Source organism: Olea europaea, unplaced genomic scaffold, assembly GCF_002742605.1.
Source record: "Olea europaea var. sylvestris unplaced genomic scaffold, O_europaea_v1 scaffold398, whole genome shotgun sequence".
Classification (NCBI taxonomy): Eukaryota; Viridiplantae; Streptophyta; class Magnoliopsida; order Lamiales; family Oleaceae; genus Olea; species Olea europaea.
The window spans coordinates 451418-472151 of NW_019259379.1; the positions used below are offsets into that span (position 1 = coordinate 451418).

Genomic DNA, 20734 nt, shown 5'->3' on the forward strand with positions numbered 1-20734 from the left:
TCTTCGTTTCATTATTATTACTCTCTAGAAATCCATGTGAATAATGTCTTATTTCCTTTAAGAACTCTACTTTGATAATTAAGAAATAGGAGTAAGAAAAAGAATGGCGGACGAAATACAAAACTACTAACTCAATTTATTTAACAACATTATGAAGATTGATAAAATGGTTTTAAACATAAAAGAAGATTGTATTATAACCCAATTTAGAACGCAAAACCATTGGGCTAGGCCGAGCCTCATTCATATTCTCAAGGAAAAGATAATTTTTAGAGTTTCTTGCCTACCGATAGTCTCGGCTCAGTCCACTAGGTAAGTCGGCTCACTCAATCAAAGAGTGGTCCAACTAGCCCCCTAGCTTGCCCCTTGGATGAATGAGTCGCTTGCGATTTGAAAATATTTATTTATTTGTTTAAGATTGTATTGTTCACTCGATATGACGAGTATGCAAGTTATTGAAGAGATAGCTCATACGCGAGTAGACAAGCCGGCTAGCTCGCTTGACTCTTGGGTCAACTTAGGTAACAAGAAATGCGTTGTTTAGGTCGCATTAGATAGACTCACTAGTGGGGCAAATCGTGCCGACTAGTGGCTCGTTCCACCCATTTAATCTTCCTCTTCCATGTATAGTTTTTCCAAATTTTTAGCCAATTTCATACATTTTCTAGTGAATTGGAGTTTTTGACAAGTTTTTAATGAGTAGTTGTGATTAGAATAATGTTATCTAGCATTATTGGAGTTAAAAGATGACATTAAATAATAAATTTAATAAAAATAGAATTAAATAATTTAATTAATTATACCTCTCATCCAGATGATTTATCACATTGGCTTTCCCCATCATGCATAATAGAATTAACCGTGCTGTTTGGCTAGGGTTAAATCCCGACCAAACAATAGAGTGCCCATGTGGCGCACCCGTGTTGGAGAGACGGCTGTTCTAGCCAAATAGGTTTTTCCTAATCGAATTACCATTGTGATTTACATGGAGTCGGCAGGAAGTGAATCAGCAATCCCTTTTGAGATTTTGATGATAAAAGGGAATATGGTCTATTGCTTTCACAATCTGGCAGGCAACAGGCTTTGAAATTGTCCGATATGTATTGTACTAACAAAATGATTCAGAAAAATCCACCTACCACATAAACACTAAAGTCCAATTCTTACAACACAACTCCAGACCCCATTTCTGACTTCTTCCTCACACAATCTTTTCTAATTCCTTTTTGTTTTTTCAATTGCCTTATCTCTCTCCCAAAAGAAATACGACTCTTTTCTATTCTAGTCACGATACATAAAAAATAATGAACTCCAACCTTGAGAACCTTCATCGTCCCGTCCCTAAAACATTGTGAGGGAGGTAAATCAAAAAGTGTGCCTCAATAGACCAGAAAATAAGAGCTTGTTAGTACACTGGTGCCCACAAAGAGTCTAAGTCTATATCTCAGGAATCGAATTCTTGCACTGTGACTGTCAGTAAAGTTGAGACTATCACACTTCTGTCCTTTGCACCACTTGTTATGCCCCGAGGGACTTCTAGTCACGATACATAATTTACATGTATGATGGGCTAGATAGAGATATAATGGGTGGACATAATCGAAAGTATTCCAAACATTAAATCATTCAAGTCCCGTTACCTCTTCATACGTCGAAGGGGCAAGAGAGAAGGAGCAGGTGGACCGACTTGCTTAGCATCGAAAGTTTTGTGACTTAAGTAGTATCGTGATTAGAATGAACAATCTTGACACATGTGTACGATAGACAACCTTTTAACCTTTGCATTACCTTTTCCTTTATTCCCCCCAACCATAGCCCACCTCGCCTCGAAATCCATTTTTCACATGTTCCCATTTATTTTAAATACAGACTTCTCATTCCCTAACTCTCTCTTAACGAGATTACATTTTTTCTCAAGATTTACGTAATCCATCCCTATCTCTCTGAATATTCATTTAAAAATATATAAGTTCATCTTTCTCTATTTGGCTATTTCATTCCTTAAGCAAATCCAGAGCTTCCAAAATGAAGGAGATTTGGACAACCATGGCATCAATGATGGGGGTGTGGGCTTTTTGCCAAACCCTTCTGCACACAGTCTTCCCGCCGGAGCTCCGGTTCGCCTCCATAAAATTCCTCTACCGCCTCCTCAACTGGTTCTCCTCCTACTGCTACTACGACATCACCGAGATCGACGGCGTCAACACCAACGAACTCTACAACGCCGTCCAACTCTATCTCAGCAGCTCCGCCTCCACCACCGGCACCCGCCTCAGCCTCACGCGCGGACTCAATTCCAGCAACATCACCTACGGCCTCTCCAACAACGACCGCCTCGTCGATACCTATAATGGCGCAATCGTCGAATGGGAACACGTGGTCACTCAAAGACAATCCCAAACTTTTTCTTGGCGGCCACTGCCTGAAGAAAAAAGAGGCTTCATTCTCCGGGTGAAGAAGAAAAACAGACAGATGGTGTTGGGTTCCTATCTTGATTTTGTTATGGAAAAGGCTAATGAAATACGTAGGAAAAATCAAGACCGTTTGCTTTACACAAATTCACGCGGTGGCTCCTTGGACTCTCGAGGGCATCCATGGGAATCCGTACCCTTTAAGCATCCTAGTACTTTCGAGACTTTAGCTATGGATCCTGTGAAAAAGGCTGAGATTATGGCTGATCTCTTAGATTTTGCAAATGGAGAGTCTTTTTATCAGAGAACTGGGAGGGCTTGGAAGAGAGGTTACTTGTTATATGGTCCACCCGGGACTGGAAAATCCAGCATGATTGCAGCCATGGCTAATTATCTCGGGTATGATATTTATGATCTTGAATTGACTGAAGTGAATACAAATTCTGAGTTAAGGAAGTTACTTATGAAAACTAGTTCGAAATCGATTATTGTTATCGAGGATATAGATTGTTCCATCAATTTAACTAATAGGAAAAAGAGTGGTGGTGGGAGTGCTAATTCTGGTGGCCGGAAAAATAACCATGATGCTGCATCCCCGGCACCACCTGGGGCTAATGGAGAAGATGGTGGCAGTACAATAACGCTCTCTGGGCTGCTGAATTTTACAGATGGATTGTGGTCTTGCTGTGGGAGTGAGAAGATTTTTGTGTTCACTACAAACCATATTGAGAAGCTAGATCCTGCATTGCTGAGGAGTGGGAGAATGGACATGCACATAAACATGAGTTATTGTTCCTTTTCTGCATTCAAGATTTTGTTAAAGAATTATTTAGGGTATGAGGAAACTGACTTAGAGAAGCAAATGTTGGAGGAATTGGAGGGAGTGATTGATGAGGCTGAAATGACGCCTGCTGATATCAGTGAAGTTCTGATCAAAAACCGGCGAGACAAGAACAAGGCGGTTGGAGAATTACTGGAGGCATTGAAGACAAAGGCTGAACAAAATCGAGCAAAGAAATTGCTAGAGAGTAACAGAAATGAGGTTGAAGATGAAGAGCAAGAGAAGAGGGCTTTGGATATCCCAAAAGAAGGGTTTGATCAATTGGAAGAAAGTTGCAACAAATGTGAAGAAAAAGATGATGAGAAGGTACACTGAACTGTTAAAATAAGTTATTGAAGATGAAAAATAAAGTTCAAATTTCATCTTCTGTATGGTTCTATCTAGTACAGTTAACTTGAAAGAGGTGGGGAAGAACACAGGCAGGCAGATTGCTGGTGGAATAGAATCAACCTTCGAGTTTGTGGGGGAATTATTAACATTGGGAAGGAAAAGAAAACGTGATTGTGAGACAATTAATTCGATGCCATTTATATTTTTGCCTTAAATCTTGATTTACTTTAGTATTTATGTTCGTTCAGCATTTTCTTCAAACACCTTGCCTACAATTATCGATTTCTACTGTATTCCTCATAAGATCCTGGTATTGGAGTTTTTGCTTATATTGTGCATTGCTAGCTGGCTGATATGTGATTGCACATGGGTTATGTACCTTCTGGGTTGGAGATTATGCGATTATTATTTGGACAATGACGTTGTAGCACATTGCCTTCAAGGTTTCTGTTCAATATGGACTAATGTTAACTGTCCAAAGTGACTATGATTTATTTTTTATAAGATTGAGGTTAATGGAGGGAGTTCTATGGGGAAATTATATTCGAGGTTTCCAACCTTTAAATTTGTACGAGTGAGTCCTATTCTTTTATTTTGGCAACTGGGTCTTTAGTTTTTCCAATTAATTTGTAGCAATTTGGTCTATAGTAGTCGAACAAACTGGTAGGTCGTCTTCTTTCCATTCTCTCCTTATCCTTCGTGCCCAATATTTTTGTGTGTTGCACAAATCATACTAAAACAGAGGATCTTGAATACCGTTCAAAATTCAAAAGTTGATTACAAAAGATAAGGCCAGGGAAAGAGGCGAAATTCAACCATACTTACGAACGGTTCTCATGCTCAAAAACGAAATGTTCTTGAAAATTCTTGCCCCTGTTGCAATGTGAAAAGAAAACTAAAAACTTAGTACAAGGCCCATAATTAGAGACCTTGTTGAAACAAAGGAGAAACATGTGAACAATCTGAAGATTTTATGTTGGATAAAGAAAGATTTCCAAGGAAAAGCTAATGGATAGGCTTCCTGAAAAAGTAGACATTATTATATTTGGTTTGGTTTTGTTAGTGAGTTGGAAAGGCCAATTTGGGTTTGCATTTTTGGGATAGTGTGCATTAGTCATAAATTCTTTAGTCTGCTTTGGTGATACCAACTTTGTGATTATTGTGCCTTTTGATTAAACAACGCTGTGGCGCATCGCATGAAAAAGGTACACTTTTTCGCAACATTTCATTTGTCAATGTTTACGTGTTTTGAAAGTTAGTGCTTGCCTTCTATAATTCTATTAGCGACTTTCATTTTACAATATCATTCGTTTGTGTAAAGCTCTCCCATCTCCAATAATATGTAATTGTGTTGGAATCAAAGGCATCCTCCCAGTCTCAGAAAAGGTCAAACGTCCAGACGTGCTAATTTGACACTATGTGGCTTGCTTAGGCGAAATTGGACAAAAAGAAATTATAAAACATTATACTTATCGACACTCATAAGTTAGTGGTTATCGACAGCATTGTTGTTGGTACTATTGTCAAGGAATCACTGTCTCAAAGAGAAGTCATTTGTGATAGTCGAGTGTATGGCTAATGATGATTTTGATTAAAATCAATAATATATGTAGGTGATTTGCAACAGTGTCTTATGTTATCTAAATCGTTCTTTCGATATTTTTTATTATCAACATCTTTTGTATTTTTTCACGATCATGGTGATATTTTTTTTCATTATTCTTCTTATAATTTATTTGAAAACATGCTAGACTAGGGATTTTTTATTTTTATTTTTATTTATTTATTTTGTATTGGATAAGATGAACACTATTGTTTATTTGTTTTAAATTCAAGACAAGTAATTTAGTTTAATTCTTGTGTTTCTTGATTAGTTTTGCATACCCGTTGCATCATTTAATTGTTTAGCCACCAATTAGATGATTAGTTACTCGTTGTAGTGTTAGGAAACTCACAATAAGTTTAGAATGCAGAAAAATTAATGTGTGCAATGGATATTGGCAATAGCATTTATCACGTGTGCAATCATATATATAATCTAAAATTTAATACAGTCTAACCATTCAAATTCGGGCTAGGAATAGATTCGTGATTAGGATATAATTAATTTATCTTGAAAAAAAATTAAATACATTAAATTCATTGATTGTCGCATGAATAGAATTAGATTACAAATCAAAAATTGAAATAGATAACAATAGGCGGAGTCAAAATCTAATACAATCATCCATAATTTGATAAAAATCATTCTTAAATTAATTTAGCAAAAATCAAATCAAAATCTTTCTTTTATTTTACATAATTCGAATTCCATACATAACGAGTAAATTTGAATGGAAATTTATTCCTTATGGAACATTACCTTTAACTCACTAAATCTATTATTTGTCAAAGATCCCGTACACTTGTGGGTTTCACACAAAAATACATTTTACAAAACAATTCGACCCTTGATATAGTAAGTGAATAAATTATAATTTAAGTTAGTAAAACATACTTGTTATTCATACATTTCGTATAATCCACAATTATTATTCATTTATTATCAACACATACAGTAAATTTAACGATCTATGGTCACATAATTTTAATTTATTCACTCTAGTCTTCACCTAAAAGTGGTTACGATTTATAAAAAGTGAATTACATTCACTCGAACAAAAGCTGTAAAATTACTTTTAAGCTGTAGTAGTCTTTTAGGTGCACACAACATCTCTTCGCACTCGCATGTCCTTACCACCGGACATAAACAATTATTATATGTAACAAACTGCAAAGTTTTTTGCAATGATATTAAGGTGGTGCGATGATTACAAATTGTAATAAGACAAGACATGTAGCTTATGAACGTATGCTGGCATGCATTATATTCTTTTGTACTTTTTGTAGTTTGAAGTCAATAAAGATAGGGATTGTTCCCCCGTGGAACCATCAAATATGGCCCAATAATTTTATCCTTATTCATTTAACACCTCATCTTCCAATTATAGAATCGACTCTAACAGTGTCATTGATCGCCTCACATTATAAGATGAGCTCAAACATGCAATTTAATCTATCCAAAACATAAGCGAGCTATCATCTTGCGAGAATGAATTAATAATAAATTTTCATGTAGATTAAAGATGAAAACGGTACTTAATATATAGCCCCTGTTTGAAGGGCATTATTTTCTCTTTTTTAGAAGAAATTCAATCGTTATTCGACCCCACACAACTGTTATTTTTGACTTGCATCTCACCAAGTCTTGGAAGATTGTGCACCAACGATCAAAAAAGTTATTTTTATGAGGAAATAATGCCCCTCAAACAAGTTATGTTATAAAGTGATAAGTGTATTTTGTTCATTTATTTTTGCCAGTAAATTGGAGAGTTTGTTAGTGATTTGAATGAGTTATAACTTAATTATATGTTAATTATGTTTGTTAGATTGAACTCAATGCAAATTAGTTGAATTAGAAGAAATGAACGAAAAAGGGTAAAAACGAAAGAAATCCAAAGTTTACGGACCAAAGTATAAATATTCAATAGTTGATTCGGACCATAAATGATGATTGAAGATCACAGGATCAATTCGATCCCATTTGGAGGTCAAATTAGTGAAAATAAAGTTGAAATATTTTCACAAATCAATTTCAAACAGAAGTAGTTATAGTCTAAATTTTTAACCTCAATTTGATATCCTTTTTTGGATAGCAAACTTTCTAATTGTATCCTTTAGAATTAGTTTTCCAACGTATTTTGAATCATCTCAATCAGATATTGGAAGAGAATGTTATAACTAAAATACCAAAAGCTACTTAAGGACAATAGGGTGCAAAACGACGCGCGTGAGGGCCATTCATGATGTGAGGAAGACACAAATTTCATGATCCCAGAGTCATATGGTTTTCGCATGCGAGTCAATAGTTTCTTTTTGCGATTTAAACTCTTTTGGGACCTAAATTGTAAGCGATTTTGACATATTTTCTAGCTTTATTAAATAAAGAATAATGGTTACACATTGAAAAAAATTCTCTCTTACCTCCTCATACACAATAATATCATCAAATTTACCAAGAACGAGAGATCAGTAAATCACTTTTGAGAGAGAAGATCGAAGCCCAACAAGAATTGAAAGTCAATTATAACAAGAAATTGAAGAATTCAACTTTGGACTTAAAATATCAACATCTTTTGTATTTTTTCACGATCATGGTGATATTTTTTTTCATTATTCTTCTTATAATTTATTTGAAAACATGCTAGACTAGGGATTTTTTATTTTTATTTTTATTTATTTATTTTGTATTGGATAAGATGAACACTATTGTTTATTTGTTTTAAATTCAAGACAAGTAATTTAGTTTAATTCTTGTGTTTCTTGATTAGTTTTGCATACCCGTTGCATCATTTAATTGTTTAGCCACCAATTAGATGATTAGTTACTCGTTGTAGTGTTAGGAAACTCACAATAAGTTTAGAATGCAGAAAAATTAATGTGTGCAATGGATATTGGCAATATCATTTATCACGTGTGCAATCATATATATAATCTAAAATTTAATACAGTCTAACCATTCAAATTCGGGCTAGGAATAGATTCGTGATTAGGATATAATTAATTTATCTTGAAAAAAAATTAAATACATTAAATTCATTGATTGTCGCATGAATAGAATTAGATTACAAATCAAAAATTGAAATAGATAACAATAGGCGGAGTCAAAATCTAATACAATCATCCATAATTTGATAAAAATCATTCTTAAATTAATTTAGCAAAAATCAAATCAAAATCTTTCTTTAATTTTACATAATTCGAATTCCATACATAACGAGTAAATTTGAATGGAAATTTATTCCTTATGGAACATTACCTTTAACTCACTAAATCTATTATTTGTCAAAGATCCCGTACACTTGTGGGTTTCACACGAATATGAAGGTTTACATTTATAAGATTAAATTGGAATTTATTTTTTATTCGATTGTCGAAACCTTAAATTTTTGTAAAATACAAGATTTTACTAAAATATTGGATTGGACCGAACAAGTAGCAAAAAGGTTTTAAATTGAAATGATACAACCTCTTATATGAAATAAACTTGCATCGAAGTAAAATTTAACAATTAATTTTAACCATATATTATATGGAATCCATAGCTTTTGCACCCCACATTCATTCATTTTAAAATTTACTAAAAATATGATTTTAATCCCCACGAAATAGGGCTTAATAAGTTGAATTGAACAAAATTACAAGCATATGATATCATTTCAAACCAATTTTGTAAGACTTGTTGTGTAAAAGAACTTACACTAAACATTCTTTATAATTAAATGCCTTTATTCTATGAAAACTGATTAGAAAATAATTAAATCTTGATGGGTTGTGGTAGAGGTGAAGAGGATATGCTCATTCTTGAAAGCAAATGGTCACAATCTAGAATACGTTTCTTTAATATTTGAAGTTTGAATTATGAACAATGAAATTTGACTAGGATTAAAATGGTCCACATAAACAGCCACTTAATTGGAACAAAATTGAGAATCATGCGTACGACATTAAAACTTTATAGGTGCCATCTATGGACTGATCACATTCAATCGTTATTCGACCCCACACAACTGTTATTTTTGACTTGCATCTCACCAAGTCTTGGAAGATTGTGCACCAACGATCAAAAAAGTTATTTTTATGAGGAAATAATGCCCCTCAAACAAGTTATGTTATAAAGTGATAAGTGTATTTTGTTCATTTATTTTTGCCAGTAAATTGGAGAGTTTGTTAGTGATTTGAATGAGTTATAACTTAATTATATGTTAATTATGTTTGTTAGATTGAACTCAATGCAAATTAGTTGAATTAGAAGAAATGAACGAAAAAGGGTAAAAACGAAAGAAATCCAAAGTTTACGGACCAAAGTATAAATATTCAATAGTTGATTCGGACCATAAATGATGATTGAAGATCACAGGATCAATTCGATCCCATTTGGAGGTCAAATTAGTGAAAATAAAGTTGAAATATTTTCACAAATCAATTTCAAACAGAAGTAGTTATAGTCTAAATTTTTAACCTCAATTTGATATCCTTTTTTGGATAGCAAACTTTCTAATTGGAAAAATTATATTCGAAAAGAATTGTATCCTTTAGAATTAGTTTTCCAACGTATTTTGAATCATCTCAATCAGATATTGGAAGAGAATGTTATAACTAAAATACCAAAAGCTACTTAAGGACAATAGGGTGCAAAACGACGCGCGTGAGGGCCATTCATGATGTGAGGAAGACACAAATTTCATGATCCCAGAGTCATATGGTTTTCGCATGCGAGTCAATAGTTTCTTTTTGCGGTTTAAACTCTTTTGGGACCTAAATTGTAAGCGATTTTGACATATTTTCTAGCTTTATTAAATAAAGAATAATGGTTACACATTGAAAAAAATTCTCTCTTACCTCCTCATACACAATAATATCATCAAATTTACCAAGAACGAGAGATCAGTAAATCACTTTTGAGAGAGAAGATCGAAGCCCAACAAGAATTGAAAGTCAATTATAACAAGAAATTGAAGAATTCAACTTTGGACTTAAAATATCAACATCTTTTGTATTTTTTCACGATCATGGTGATATTTTTTTTCATTATTCTTCTTATAATTTATTTGAAAACATGCTAGACTAGGGATTTTTTATTTTTATTTTTATTTATTTATTTTGTATTGGATAAGATGAACACTATTGTTTATTTGTTTTAAATTCAAGACAAGTAATTTAGTTTAATTCTTGTGTTTCTTGATTAGTTTTGCATACCCGTTGCATCATTTAATTGTTTAGCCACCAATTAGATGATTAGTTACTCGTTGTAGTGTTAGGAAACTCACAATAAGTTTAGAATGCAGAAAAATTAATGTGTGCAATGGATATTGGCAATAGCATTTATCACGTGTGCAATCATATATATAATCTAAAATTTAATACAGTCTAACCATTCAAATTCGGGCTAGGAATTGTCGGCAGAAATTTGATGGAGCATCATTCATAAATCATGTGATTGTTGAATTCAAGTATCCCATTGGCATGTGGGTTTTCTTTCTCATTATTCATTTATTTTTCTTCGAGCTGATGACAAGAATGTGTGACAGGCATCTCAAATACGACAATGCATTAACTGCATATTGGGGCCATGTTCAAGAATCGATGCAAAGATAAATGCTTATCGGTATTGGACAGACAATCTTAGCCCTTCCCACTCAATCATTTTAAAAACAGTACAAATTTTTGTACTACTTCGGGATATTATGCAAAGAATGTATCTGCGAGTCAACAAAATTTCATTATCTATCAAACTAGTAGAAATGATCTAATGCTCATGATGGGACACCGCGGGTGTGACAACGTCCTGATGTTGCCACGCTCATGGTGGACATTGTAACCCGTATCTCCCTCTGCTTCACCACCTGGGTCCCCCAGAATGGAGACATTGTAACTCATTCCCACCCTTGGCATTGGATCAAAGCCAATCAAGGTTATTCACAGTTAACAAATCTATAATTAATCTTGAAAATACATTAATATAGTTAAAATAAGGTGGCCACAGCCCTAGCGGATTAGAAGTGAGATCTTGAGCTCGTGTAAATGTGTAATGAGAACATTGCAAATGTTAATGTGAATTGCATTTAAAAGCTATCATATAAGTTAAAATAAATTAAGTTAAAAAAAGTTCATCTTCAATGCAAAATATTTTAGACCGTGTCTAACTGATGTGGCAAAAAAAAAAGTAAACGTTTTAAGAATATCGAACACATGCAAAGACTCTATTAGATGGAGTTAGTCGACAAAACTAAATATTTCTATCCTCTCCCGTGTTAATTTCTATTTTTTTTGTTGGAATAATGGTATTTATTTAGAGTCTTGATGATCATTGTTTATGTGACACTGAAAGAACTGTGACATTGTACAATGATCACTTAATGTCTTTTCATATGTTGGACAATGTCACAATAATTTCACCACTAAATAAATTAATGATCATCTAAACTCTACATGAATAACGCTATTCCTCTCTCTGCACCCCCCCCCCCCCCCCCCCCCTTTTTTTCTTTTTTCTTTTTTATCAAGAATCAAGATCTAATTATCTTCTCTAATAATATGCTATAGGAAAAAAAGAAGGGTCAATGTACACCCAGGTGGCATGCTTTGTACCATTGTACAACTCCATCCATGTCCAATATTACTATTCCATGACCAATTATTCTTGTTGAATGGATGGACAAAATCGATGTAAATTGGTTGTTTCTTCTTTTTCAATTGAACAATGGCCCGGAATTCCCTATCTTAAATTCTAAATAATATTAGGAGAATCTTGGACTAAATTTATAATCACTTGTTATGCATAAACTTTAATTTTTATCTTATGACTAATTAGTTAAATATTATATAGTTAAATATTATATTGTATAAGTTCATTTGACAAACCATTCAGATTACTATGTAAGTTCGACTTGACCACTTCATTATATTCCCTTTGGCTGCATTGGGTTCAAACGCAAATCTTGAATGATTTTTTGTCGTCACAAGTGAAATGTACGGATAGTAGCTTAAGGGGGTAAACACCAATTTGACGGGACTTTTGAAAAGTCAAAAGTTATTTCTGAGATTTCGAAGCTTTTATTTATTTTTATATTTTTTAAAACATGTAAAGCAAATCTAAAGTAATTTCATCAAGAAACGCTTCTACAAAAAATAAAAGTTCCATTAAATTGGCCCTAAGAATCAAAATAATAATATTCACTGTCTCACATCAAGTGAAAATGTTAAGAGTGAGGGGGAGAAGTGACTATAAAATGAGGAGTAATGTTATGTTACTTCATTGTGATTGTAACCCCAGTTTAAGTGGTATTAGACGATAGGTTAAATGAAAAATGAAATTAAATGAGTTATTTGATTTTACCTATAATTAATGTCACATTAACGTCACTAGGCTGGGGTTACGACCTCAATGAGACTAAATAGTATTACTAAAGAAAGAATATTGGGTTACATACTTTAATTGGACGGGGTTGATGGATGATCATGAAGGCCCATAACCTAGGTCGTTGACTTCCATTGCACTTGGGAGTGGTCATCGCCTAAGGTCGACCCTAGTGGTCGAGCCTATGTTAATGGGGGCCGCGCTAATCAATTCAATTAAAAAAAGGGCAACTTACAAAAATACCCTTAAAATTGAAGGTCTTTTGAAAAATCATATGAAAAGTTTTTTAAAAGTAAAAAATACTGTATAATATAAAAAAGTGGCATAATGTCACTTTTTTTTAATAAAAATTGGCACTTTTTTTAGTCAAAATCTAATACAATCATCCATAATTTGATAAAAATCATTCTTAAATTAATTTAGCAAAAATCAAATCAAAATCTTTCTTTAATTTTACATAATTCGAATTCCATACATAACGAGTAAATTTGAATGGAAATTTATTCCTTATGGAACATTACCTTTAACTCACTAAATCTATTATTTGTCAAAAATCCCGTACACTTGTGGGTTTCACATTTTATCACTAAGAAAAGTAATAAAAATAAAAAAGGTGACTAAAAAAGAGTAATAAACACTAAAAAATGTGACAATTTTTTTTTTTAAAAAAGTGATAAATACTAAAAAAGTGACAAAAGTTAAAAAAAAAAAAGTGACAGAAATTTTATACAAAAAGTGACGAATTCAAAAAAAAAGTGATACAAATTAAAAAGTTATACAAATTAAAAAAGTGACAAACACTCAAAAAGTAGCCAAATTCTAAAAAAAAAATGACAAACTCAAAAAGTGACACATTAAAAAAAAGGTGACAAAAAATAAATTTCTTATTTGTGCTTTGATCAGTCCATTAAGGCATTGCGCCATTACCACTATAAGAACTCCCAAACTCATCATCATCATCTTCATCTTCATCATCACCACCGTTTGAATCTTCTAACGCTTCTTCAATTAGTATAGTGATTGTTTCGCCTTTGCCGTTTTTGTCTTGTCATTTATTTATCTCTTAAAAAAAGTGACAAAAAATTTCAAAAGTGTCGGAATTCAGAAAAGTGACAAGCACAAATCAAACACTTAAAATAGATCTAAGAAATAAGTTTGTTTTCTTTTACATGTTGCCTCTTTGTGATTATGCTTTATTTTATTAATTAAATATATAATATAACGTCAATTTTAGAACACAATAATCTATAAGCTGGAAGTGGTTTGAATTATGAACAATGAAATTTGACTAGGATTAAAATGGTCCACATAAACAGCCACTTAATTGGAACAAAATTGAGAATCATACGTACGACATTAAAACTTTATAGGTGCTATCTATGGACTGATCACAATTTACCAGTATAACAAGATGGACGAAACATGTTTTGCTGGAAATCAGCCAAACTAGAAAAGAGAGTTCTATTGAAATTAAAGTACACGTTAAATCATTGGTATCATAATTGACTAAAGAATAAGATACTGGGTTGCAAAGGCCAAATAGAAAAGGCTTAATTTTTAGTTAATGACCAGAATTTCCTTCAGCTATGGAAAACAGATTCCTATTTTCTAAATATTCACTTAGCTATGTAAAAGAAAATATGGCTAGCTAGCATGTGTAGTTCAAAATTCAGCGTTATTTGCAAAGCATTTGAGTACGCAACTAGACGTTTCAAAATGTGTTTTTATGTTAGAAGACCATGAGACCGAATTTTCTTTTTTCTTTTTTATCAAGAATCAAGATCTAATTATCTTCTATAATAATATGCTATAGGAAAAAAAGAAGGGTCAATGTACACCCAGGTGGCATGCTTTGTACCATTGTACAACTCCATCCTTGTCCAATATTACTATTCCATGACCAATTATTCTTGTTGAATGGATGGACAAAATCGATGTAAATTGGTTGTTTCTGCTTCTTCAATTGAACAATGGCCAGGAATTCCCTATCTTAAATTCTAAATAATATTAGGAGAATCTTGGACTAAATTTATAATCACATGTTATGCATAAACTTTAATTTTTATCTTATGACTAATTAGTTAAATATTATATAGTATAAGTTTGTTTGACAAACCATTCAGATTACTATGTAAGTTCGACTTGACCACTTCATTATATTCTCTTTGGCTGCATTGTGTTCAAACGCAAATCTTGAATGATTTTTTGTCGATACAAGTGAAATGTACGGATAGTAGCTTAAGGGGGTAAACACCAATTTGACGGGACTTTTAAAAAGTCAAAAGTTACTTCTGAGATTTTGAAGGCTTTTTTTTTTTTTTAATTTATTTTAACATGTAAAGCAAATCTAAAGTAATTTCATCAAGAAACTCTTCTACAAAAAACAAAAGTTTCGTTAAATTGGCCCTAAGAATCAAAATAATAATATTCACTGTCTTGCGTCAAGTGAAAATATTAAGAGTGAGGGGGAGAAGTGACTAAAAAATGAGGAGTAATGTTATGTAACTTCACTGTTATTGTAACACCAATTTAATTGGCATTAGACGATATGTTAAATGAAAAATTAAATTAAATGAGTTATTTAATTCTACCTATAATTAATATTATATTAACGTAACCTAGACTAGGGTTACAACTTCAATAAAACTAAATAGTATTACTAAAGAGAGGACATTGGGTTACAGACTTTAACTGAACGGGGTTGATGGATGATCATGAAGGCCTATAACCTAGATTGTTGACTTCCATTGCACTTGGGAGTGGTGATCGCCTAAGGTCGAGCCCACGTTAATGGGGGCCGCGCTAATCAATTCAATTAAAAAAAATATCAAGGCCCAATTTGCCGATGTGCTTTACTTTCAGAGAAGCCCAATTAACTTCTATTTTGACAGACAGATGAGTTGGGCTGTCTAAAAGATGCTATCTGAATAGTTTGTATTTAATATTTCTATTTCATTAATGGCATAAAATATAACAAATATTCTTATAAATAAATTATAGTCTAATATACTTGAAAAGATAAAATTACTTAATTAAAGATAATTGTTTTTATAATAGTCCACTCTTTAAAATAAAAATAAAACATGTTTGTTCATTAAAAAAATAAAATAATAAAAATAATATAATTAGCTGCAATCCTCACATAGTGAACATCATTGACTGAATACGTGGAAGTACTTCAGTGTTAGAGATTAGGAATTGAAGGCAAGAAAGTATTGTTTTTATTTTTGTATTTTGACTTGAATTTATTTAATGCATAGAATAATAATTGGACTTCAATTTTCAAATTATTGAAAACTATAATGATCTGAATCATGTGGTATGACTTGTGAGAATTCAACTATAATGTTTAGAAGGTATATAATTTATTTAATTGAAGTTTTTGAGTAGATATTAGGTTATTTAATTATATGCACTTATTTGTTTCGTTGCAACTTCTCCATTTTGTTCCTGTTCGCTCAGTTTTGCTGGAAATCAGCCAAACTAGAAAAGAGAGTTCTATTGAAATTAAAGTATACGTTATATCATTGGTATCATAATTGACTAAAGAATAAGATACTGGGTTGCAAAGGCCAAATAGAAAAGGCTTAATTTTTAGTTAATGACCAGAATTTCCTTCAGCTATGGAAAACAGATTCCTATTTTCTAAATATTCACTTAGCTATGTAAAAGAAAATATGGCTAGCTAGCATGTGTAGTTCAAAATTCAGCGTTATTTGCAAAGCATTTGAGTACGCAACTAGACGTTTCAAAATGTGTTTTTATGTTAGAAGACCATGAGACCGAAAAAGTGAATGAAATGATCTCGTGTCAAAATCATTTAAGAATGGAATTAAAAAACTATTTCCTAATGGTAAACACACAAATGTTGCCCTAGTAATCTATTTTCCTGTCACAAAATTTGCCATTGGACCTTGTTCTGCTATAATTGATTAGAAAGACTAACAACTTAAACTCAGTTCACTCCATGACATATCCTTGCTATTTTTAAAGAGCTTACTGAATAAAAAGGTGCTCCCAATTTAACAAATCAGCAGTATTCTTGATTTTCAGAAATGTATTACACTAAAATTTTAATCATCACAACTTGATTTTAGGACAATAAACATTTCAAATTATATATTTAAAGCACTTAAAAAAAAAAAAAAAAACTAAACATTTCAACACAAAAATCTAATAAAAGCCATAAAAAAGTTTAAAATAGTGAAAAATGTTGGCTAAACTTAAATTTATGAACATTTGAAGAATGTTTCCTTCTTCACTAACATTGGGGAGTTTCTGATTTTGAAGGTTATGGTTTGGAGCTTTTAGAAGTCTGATGGTTTAGAATTTCTCAAAAAGGAGTTGGAGGAGACGGTGAGAGAAGATGTAGATGAGGAGGGTTTTCCATTAAGAAATAGTTTTTTAAGATGAGGAGGGTTTTCCATTAGGAAATAGCTTGGTGTAAGTAATTAATTTGATGAGGAATGGTTTCTATCGAGGTTACTGGTTCAGGTTTGGGGTTGCAGTAGTTTAGAACGTATTAATTACTTGTTTAAAAGATTTAATTAATTTAAAAGTGTATTATTCAAATTAGTTATTTTAATAGAGTATCTGACCTAATTTTCCCTTAAAAAAATTTCAAGGCCCAATTTGCCGTTGTGCTTTACTTTCAGAGAAGCCCAATTAACTTCTATTTTGACTTGCGGATGAGTTGGGCTGTCTAAAAGATGCTATCTGAATAGTTTGTTTTTAATATTTCTATTTCATTAATGGCATAAAATATAACAAATATTCTTATAAATAAATTATAGTATAATATACATTAAAAGATAAAATTACTTAATTAAAGATAATTGTTTTTATAATAGTCCACTCTTTAAAATAAAAATAAAAATTTGTTGTTCATTAAAAAATTAAAATAATAGAAATAATATAATGAGCTGCAACCCTCACAAGGTGAACATCATTGACTGAATACGTGGAAGTACTTCAATGTTAGAGATTAGGAATTGAAGCCAAGAAAGTATTGTTTTTATTTTTGTATTTTGACTTGAATTTATTTAATAATTGGACTTCAATTTTTAAATTATTGAAAACTATAATGATCTGAATCATGTGGTATGACTTGTGAGAATTCAACTATAATGTTTAGAAGGTATATACTTTTATTAATTGAAGTTTTTGAGTAGATATTAGGTTATTTAATTATATGCACTTATTTGTTTCGTTGCAACTTCTCCATTTTGTTCCTGTTCGCTCGAGGATGTTGAGTCATTTCTTTATGTTCGGTCATTCAGTTTTGATATGAGATACATCTAAGTTATCCATCTTCAATTTAGTGTAGTCAGATCGTCCAAATTTGATTTTGCTTATAGAGCTTTAGTTACTCATTTTCAATTTGGCGCAATCAGCTCACTCAACGTATATTTGCTTGTAAATTTGGCCACTTATCCACTACTACTGTTTAATTAAAGCAATATGTTGAGTTCCACATAAAAAATAATGAACAGTTGACATGTGAAAACATGCTTTTAATTTATATGATTTTTCCAAAACAATAACATAAGATTCGAAAAGAAGACTAATAACAGGATCTCTAAGCAAATTGAAATTGAGTGATATGATTGTATCAAATTGTATATAAATTACCTAGAGACTGATCCATGTAAAATTGGATGACCCATAAAGCATTTAACCCCTTCACGTTTCTATCTTGTCGGTTTAGTTAAACGTTTACTCTTGCTCTATGGTTTGTTTTAGCCCCGTTTAAGCCCCATTTTTTGAAAAAAAAAAAATACATTATTAAACAGTATTTTGACATTATTTCAACAAAACATTTTTCAATAAAATTCATTCTTATGAAAAGAATGTAGCTCCTGCAAGGCCTTATTTTTACTACTGCATAATTCTATGTACAAGTCTATCAAAAAACGTTCATATTTTTAAAGAATTGTGGGACGATACTTGACATTGTGAGACATAATTTACACCCATAGTGAAAAAGATGTTTGAATAAAGATAAAATGTTGTTCGAGGAATCTACTTAATTTACTCTAAGATGAGATCATATCTACTTTTTCATCAAATAAAAGACATATTAACAATTTTCATAAATAGGTGGCAACCGTATATAAACTCAATCTCAATTTAGCTATTATCAAATTCATCCATTCAAAAACTTGTAACATTTTGTAATTGTGTCGCAATAACTTGATATAAAAATATAGTTTAAGAATGAAATTAATGAAAAAATCTAAAATAATATTAGGTGAGAAATCACTAACAGGGTATCCAACCAATAATCGATAAATATAGAGGTGCACTAGCATGGACTTGCTTATTAGTTTAGAATATGACGATGGAAGGTACACAATTAAGACAGCATGACAACCATGGCCGGTAGTTATGACTAATAACTTGATATAAAAATATAGTTTAAGAATGAAATTAATGAAAAAATCTAAAATAATATTAGGTGAGAAATCACTAACAGGGGTATCCAACCAATAATCGATAAATATAGACGTGCACTAGCATGGACTTGCTTATTAGTTTAGAATATGACGATGGAAGGTACACAATTAAGACAGCATGACAACCATGGCCGGTAGTTATGACCCGTGACTCGGATGGTATGACTCACCCCACCAACACAAAGAAATAGTAAATCACCAAATATTTTATTCAATGCATACACCAAACTACATTTCCACGTGTATTTTATGTCTTATCATAGAAAGAAGAATTGCTAGTGACTGAAGTTGTTGCAGAAAATGACTGGATGAAAAATTCGATTTTATTTTAAATGATCGAATGATAGAATGTCATGTGATATATTATGTCAATTTTTATTATTTTTATCAATTTCTACCTCTCTCATATTCAATAAAATTATCGAAATTTGAGTAGGTTTGACTAATTTATTGCATGCTAAGTGGGATTAAAATCAAAATTTTTGTAAATTTTGATAAAAATTGATGATATGTATGATTGAAAATTTGAGAATCCTATAAAACTTAAATTAAAATCTAAATTTTAATTTCTACCACTCAATAAAATTATTCAAATTTGAGTACTTAAAAAAAAAAAAAAAAAAGGTGAGTGAGAGATGGGACCCTCCACAAGGACATAGAGTGGCTGTGGTTAGTTGGCCGATGTGGACGACAGAACACGCAAGTAATTAATAATGGGTATTTAGCGTATTTTAGCAAAAATTAAAAGGAAAATCCCAACTCACCATCTTTTGTCCTCTTCTCTCTCTAACCGCCGACGCCTATTTTAGCTCTCATTAATAAATTCTATTTATTATTATGAGTCAGCATCCACTGCATCATGCATCTCGCCTCGATGGCCAACACAATAAATAGCCAATCAAAACATAAATATTATTATTATTTTTTATTTTTTTTTAAATTCCTCTGCTCTGTTTAACAAACGTTTTACGTTTTCTGATCCTTATCTATGCTTTTGTTTTTGCACGTACGATAGGACGGTGTGATAAAAATTATTTCCCTTTTTTTTTAATAACGTAATTAATAATAATTCATCTCATTTAACTTAAAAAATATGCTTTATGATGCATAGGCTCTCATTATTTTCTTCAAAATACGTTATTCAACAGTGATTTGATCTCATTTCAACCACACATTATTTATTAAAATAATTACATACAAATTCAAAAGTTTTCTTTATTTTTTAATCGCACATTTTTTCCATCAATATACTATTCAAAAATGTATTTTTTTTTATTTTTACAAGAACAGGACTCAAACAAGGGCTAAGTGTGTGTTTGAGCCACATTATTTTGAAAGAATGTATTTTGAAATAGTAAATTGATGAAAAATGTGTAGTTAAAAAATGAGAAACTTTTTTGAATTTGAGTGTAATACTATTTTATTGAAAATTGTGCTGTTGAAACAATGTCAAATTACTATTTAATATATTTTTTTTAAATGCTGCTCAAACATAACCTAATTGTATTTTTTGGCGCCTTAATGCACAATTGTCAAAGCTCACCATACATGCAATCAAAATAGGTTAATATTTTCATAACCACATTAAAATATTTTCATTGTGTAATTCTTGAATACATGTTTAATACATAAACATCAGGCATGACGAGACCATACAACATAGTAGTTTAATTTTATTTCCTTTAATATTGTTCAAATATTTCCCACATTGATCTTTATGATTTTAACTTAATTTTAA

The 20734-nt window shown here is 31.6% G+C and overlaps 1 protein-coding gene across 1 annotated transcript; it reads left to right on the forward strand.

Annotated features, from left to right (window-relative positions):
• The first annotated feature begins 1832 nt into the window (after nucleotides 1-1832).
• Nucleotides 1833-4072, forward strand: LOC111387291 (AAA-ATPase At5g57480-like). The gene has a single exon (XM_023011837.1). It carries the CDS (start codon nucleotides 2026-2028, stop codon nucleotides 3565-3567), a length of 1542 nt encoding a protein of 513 aa, XP_022867605.1. The 5' UTR covers nucleotides 1833-2025; the 3' UTR covers nucleotides 3568-4072.
• The last annotated feature ends 16662 nt before the right edge of the window (nucleotides 4073-20734 follow it).

Excerpts from the sequence above, each read along its gene's own strand:
- LOC111387291 (XM_023011837.1), top strand. The coding sequence starts at position 2,026 with ATGAAGGAGATTTGGACAACCATGGCATCAATGATGGGGGTGTGGGCT.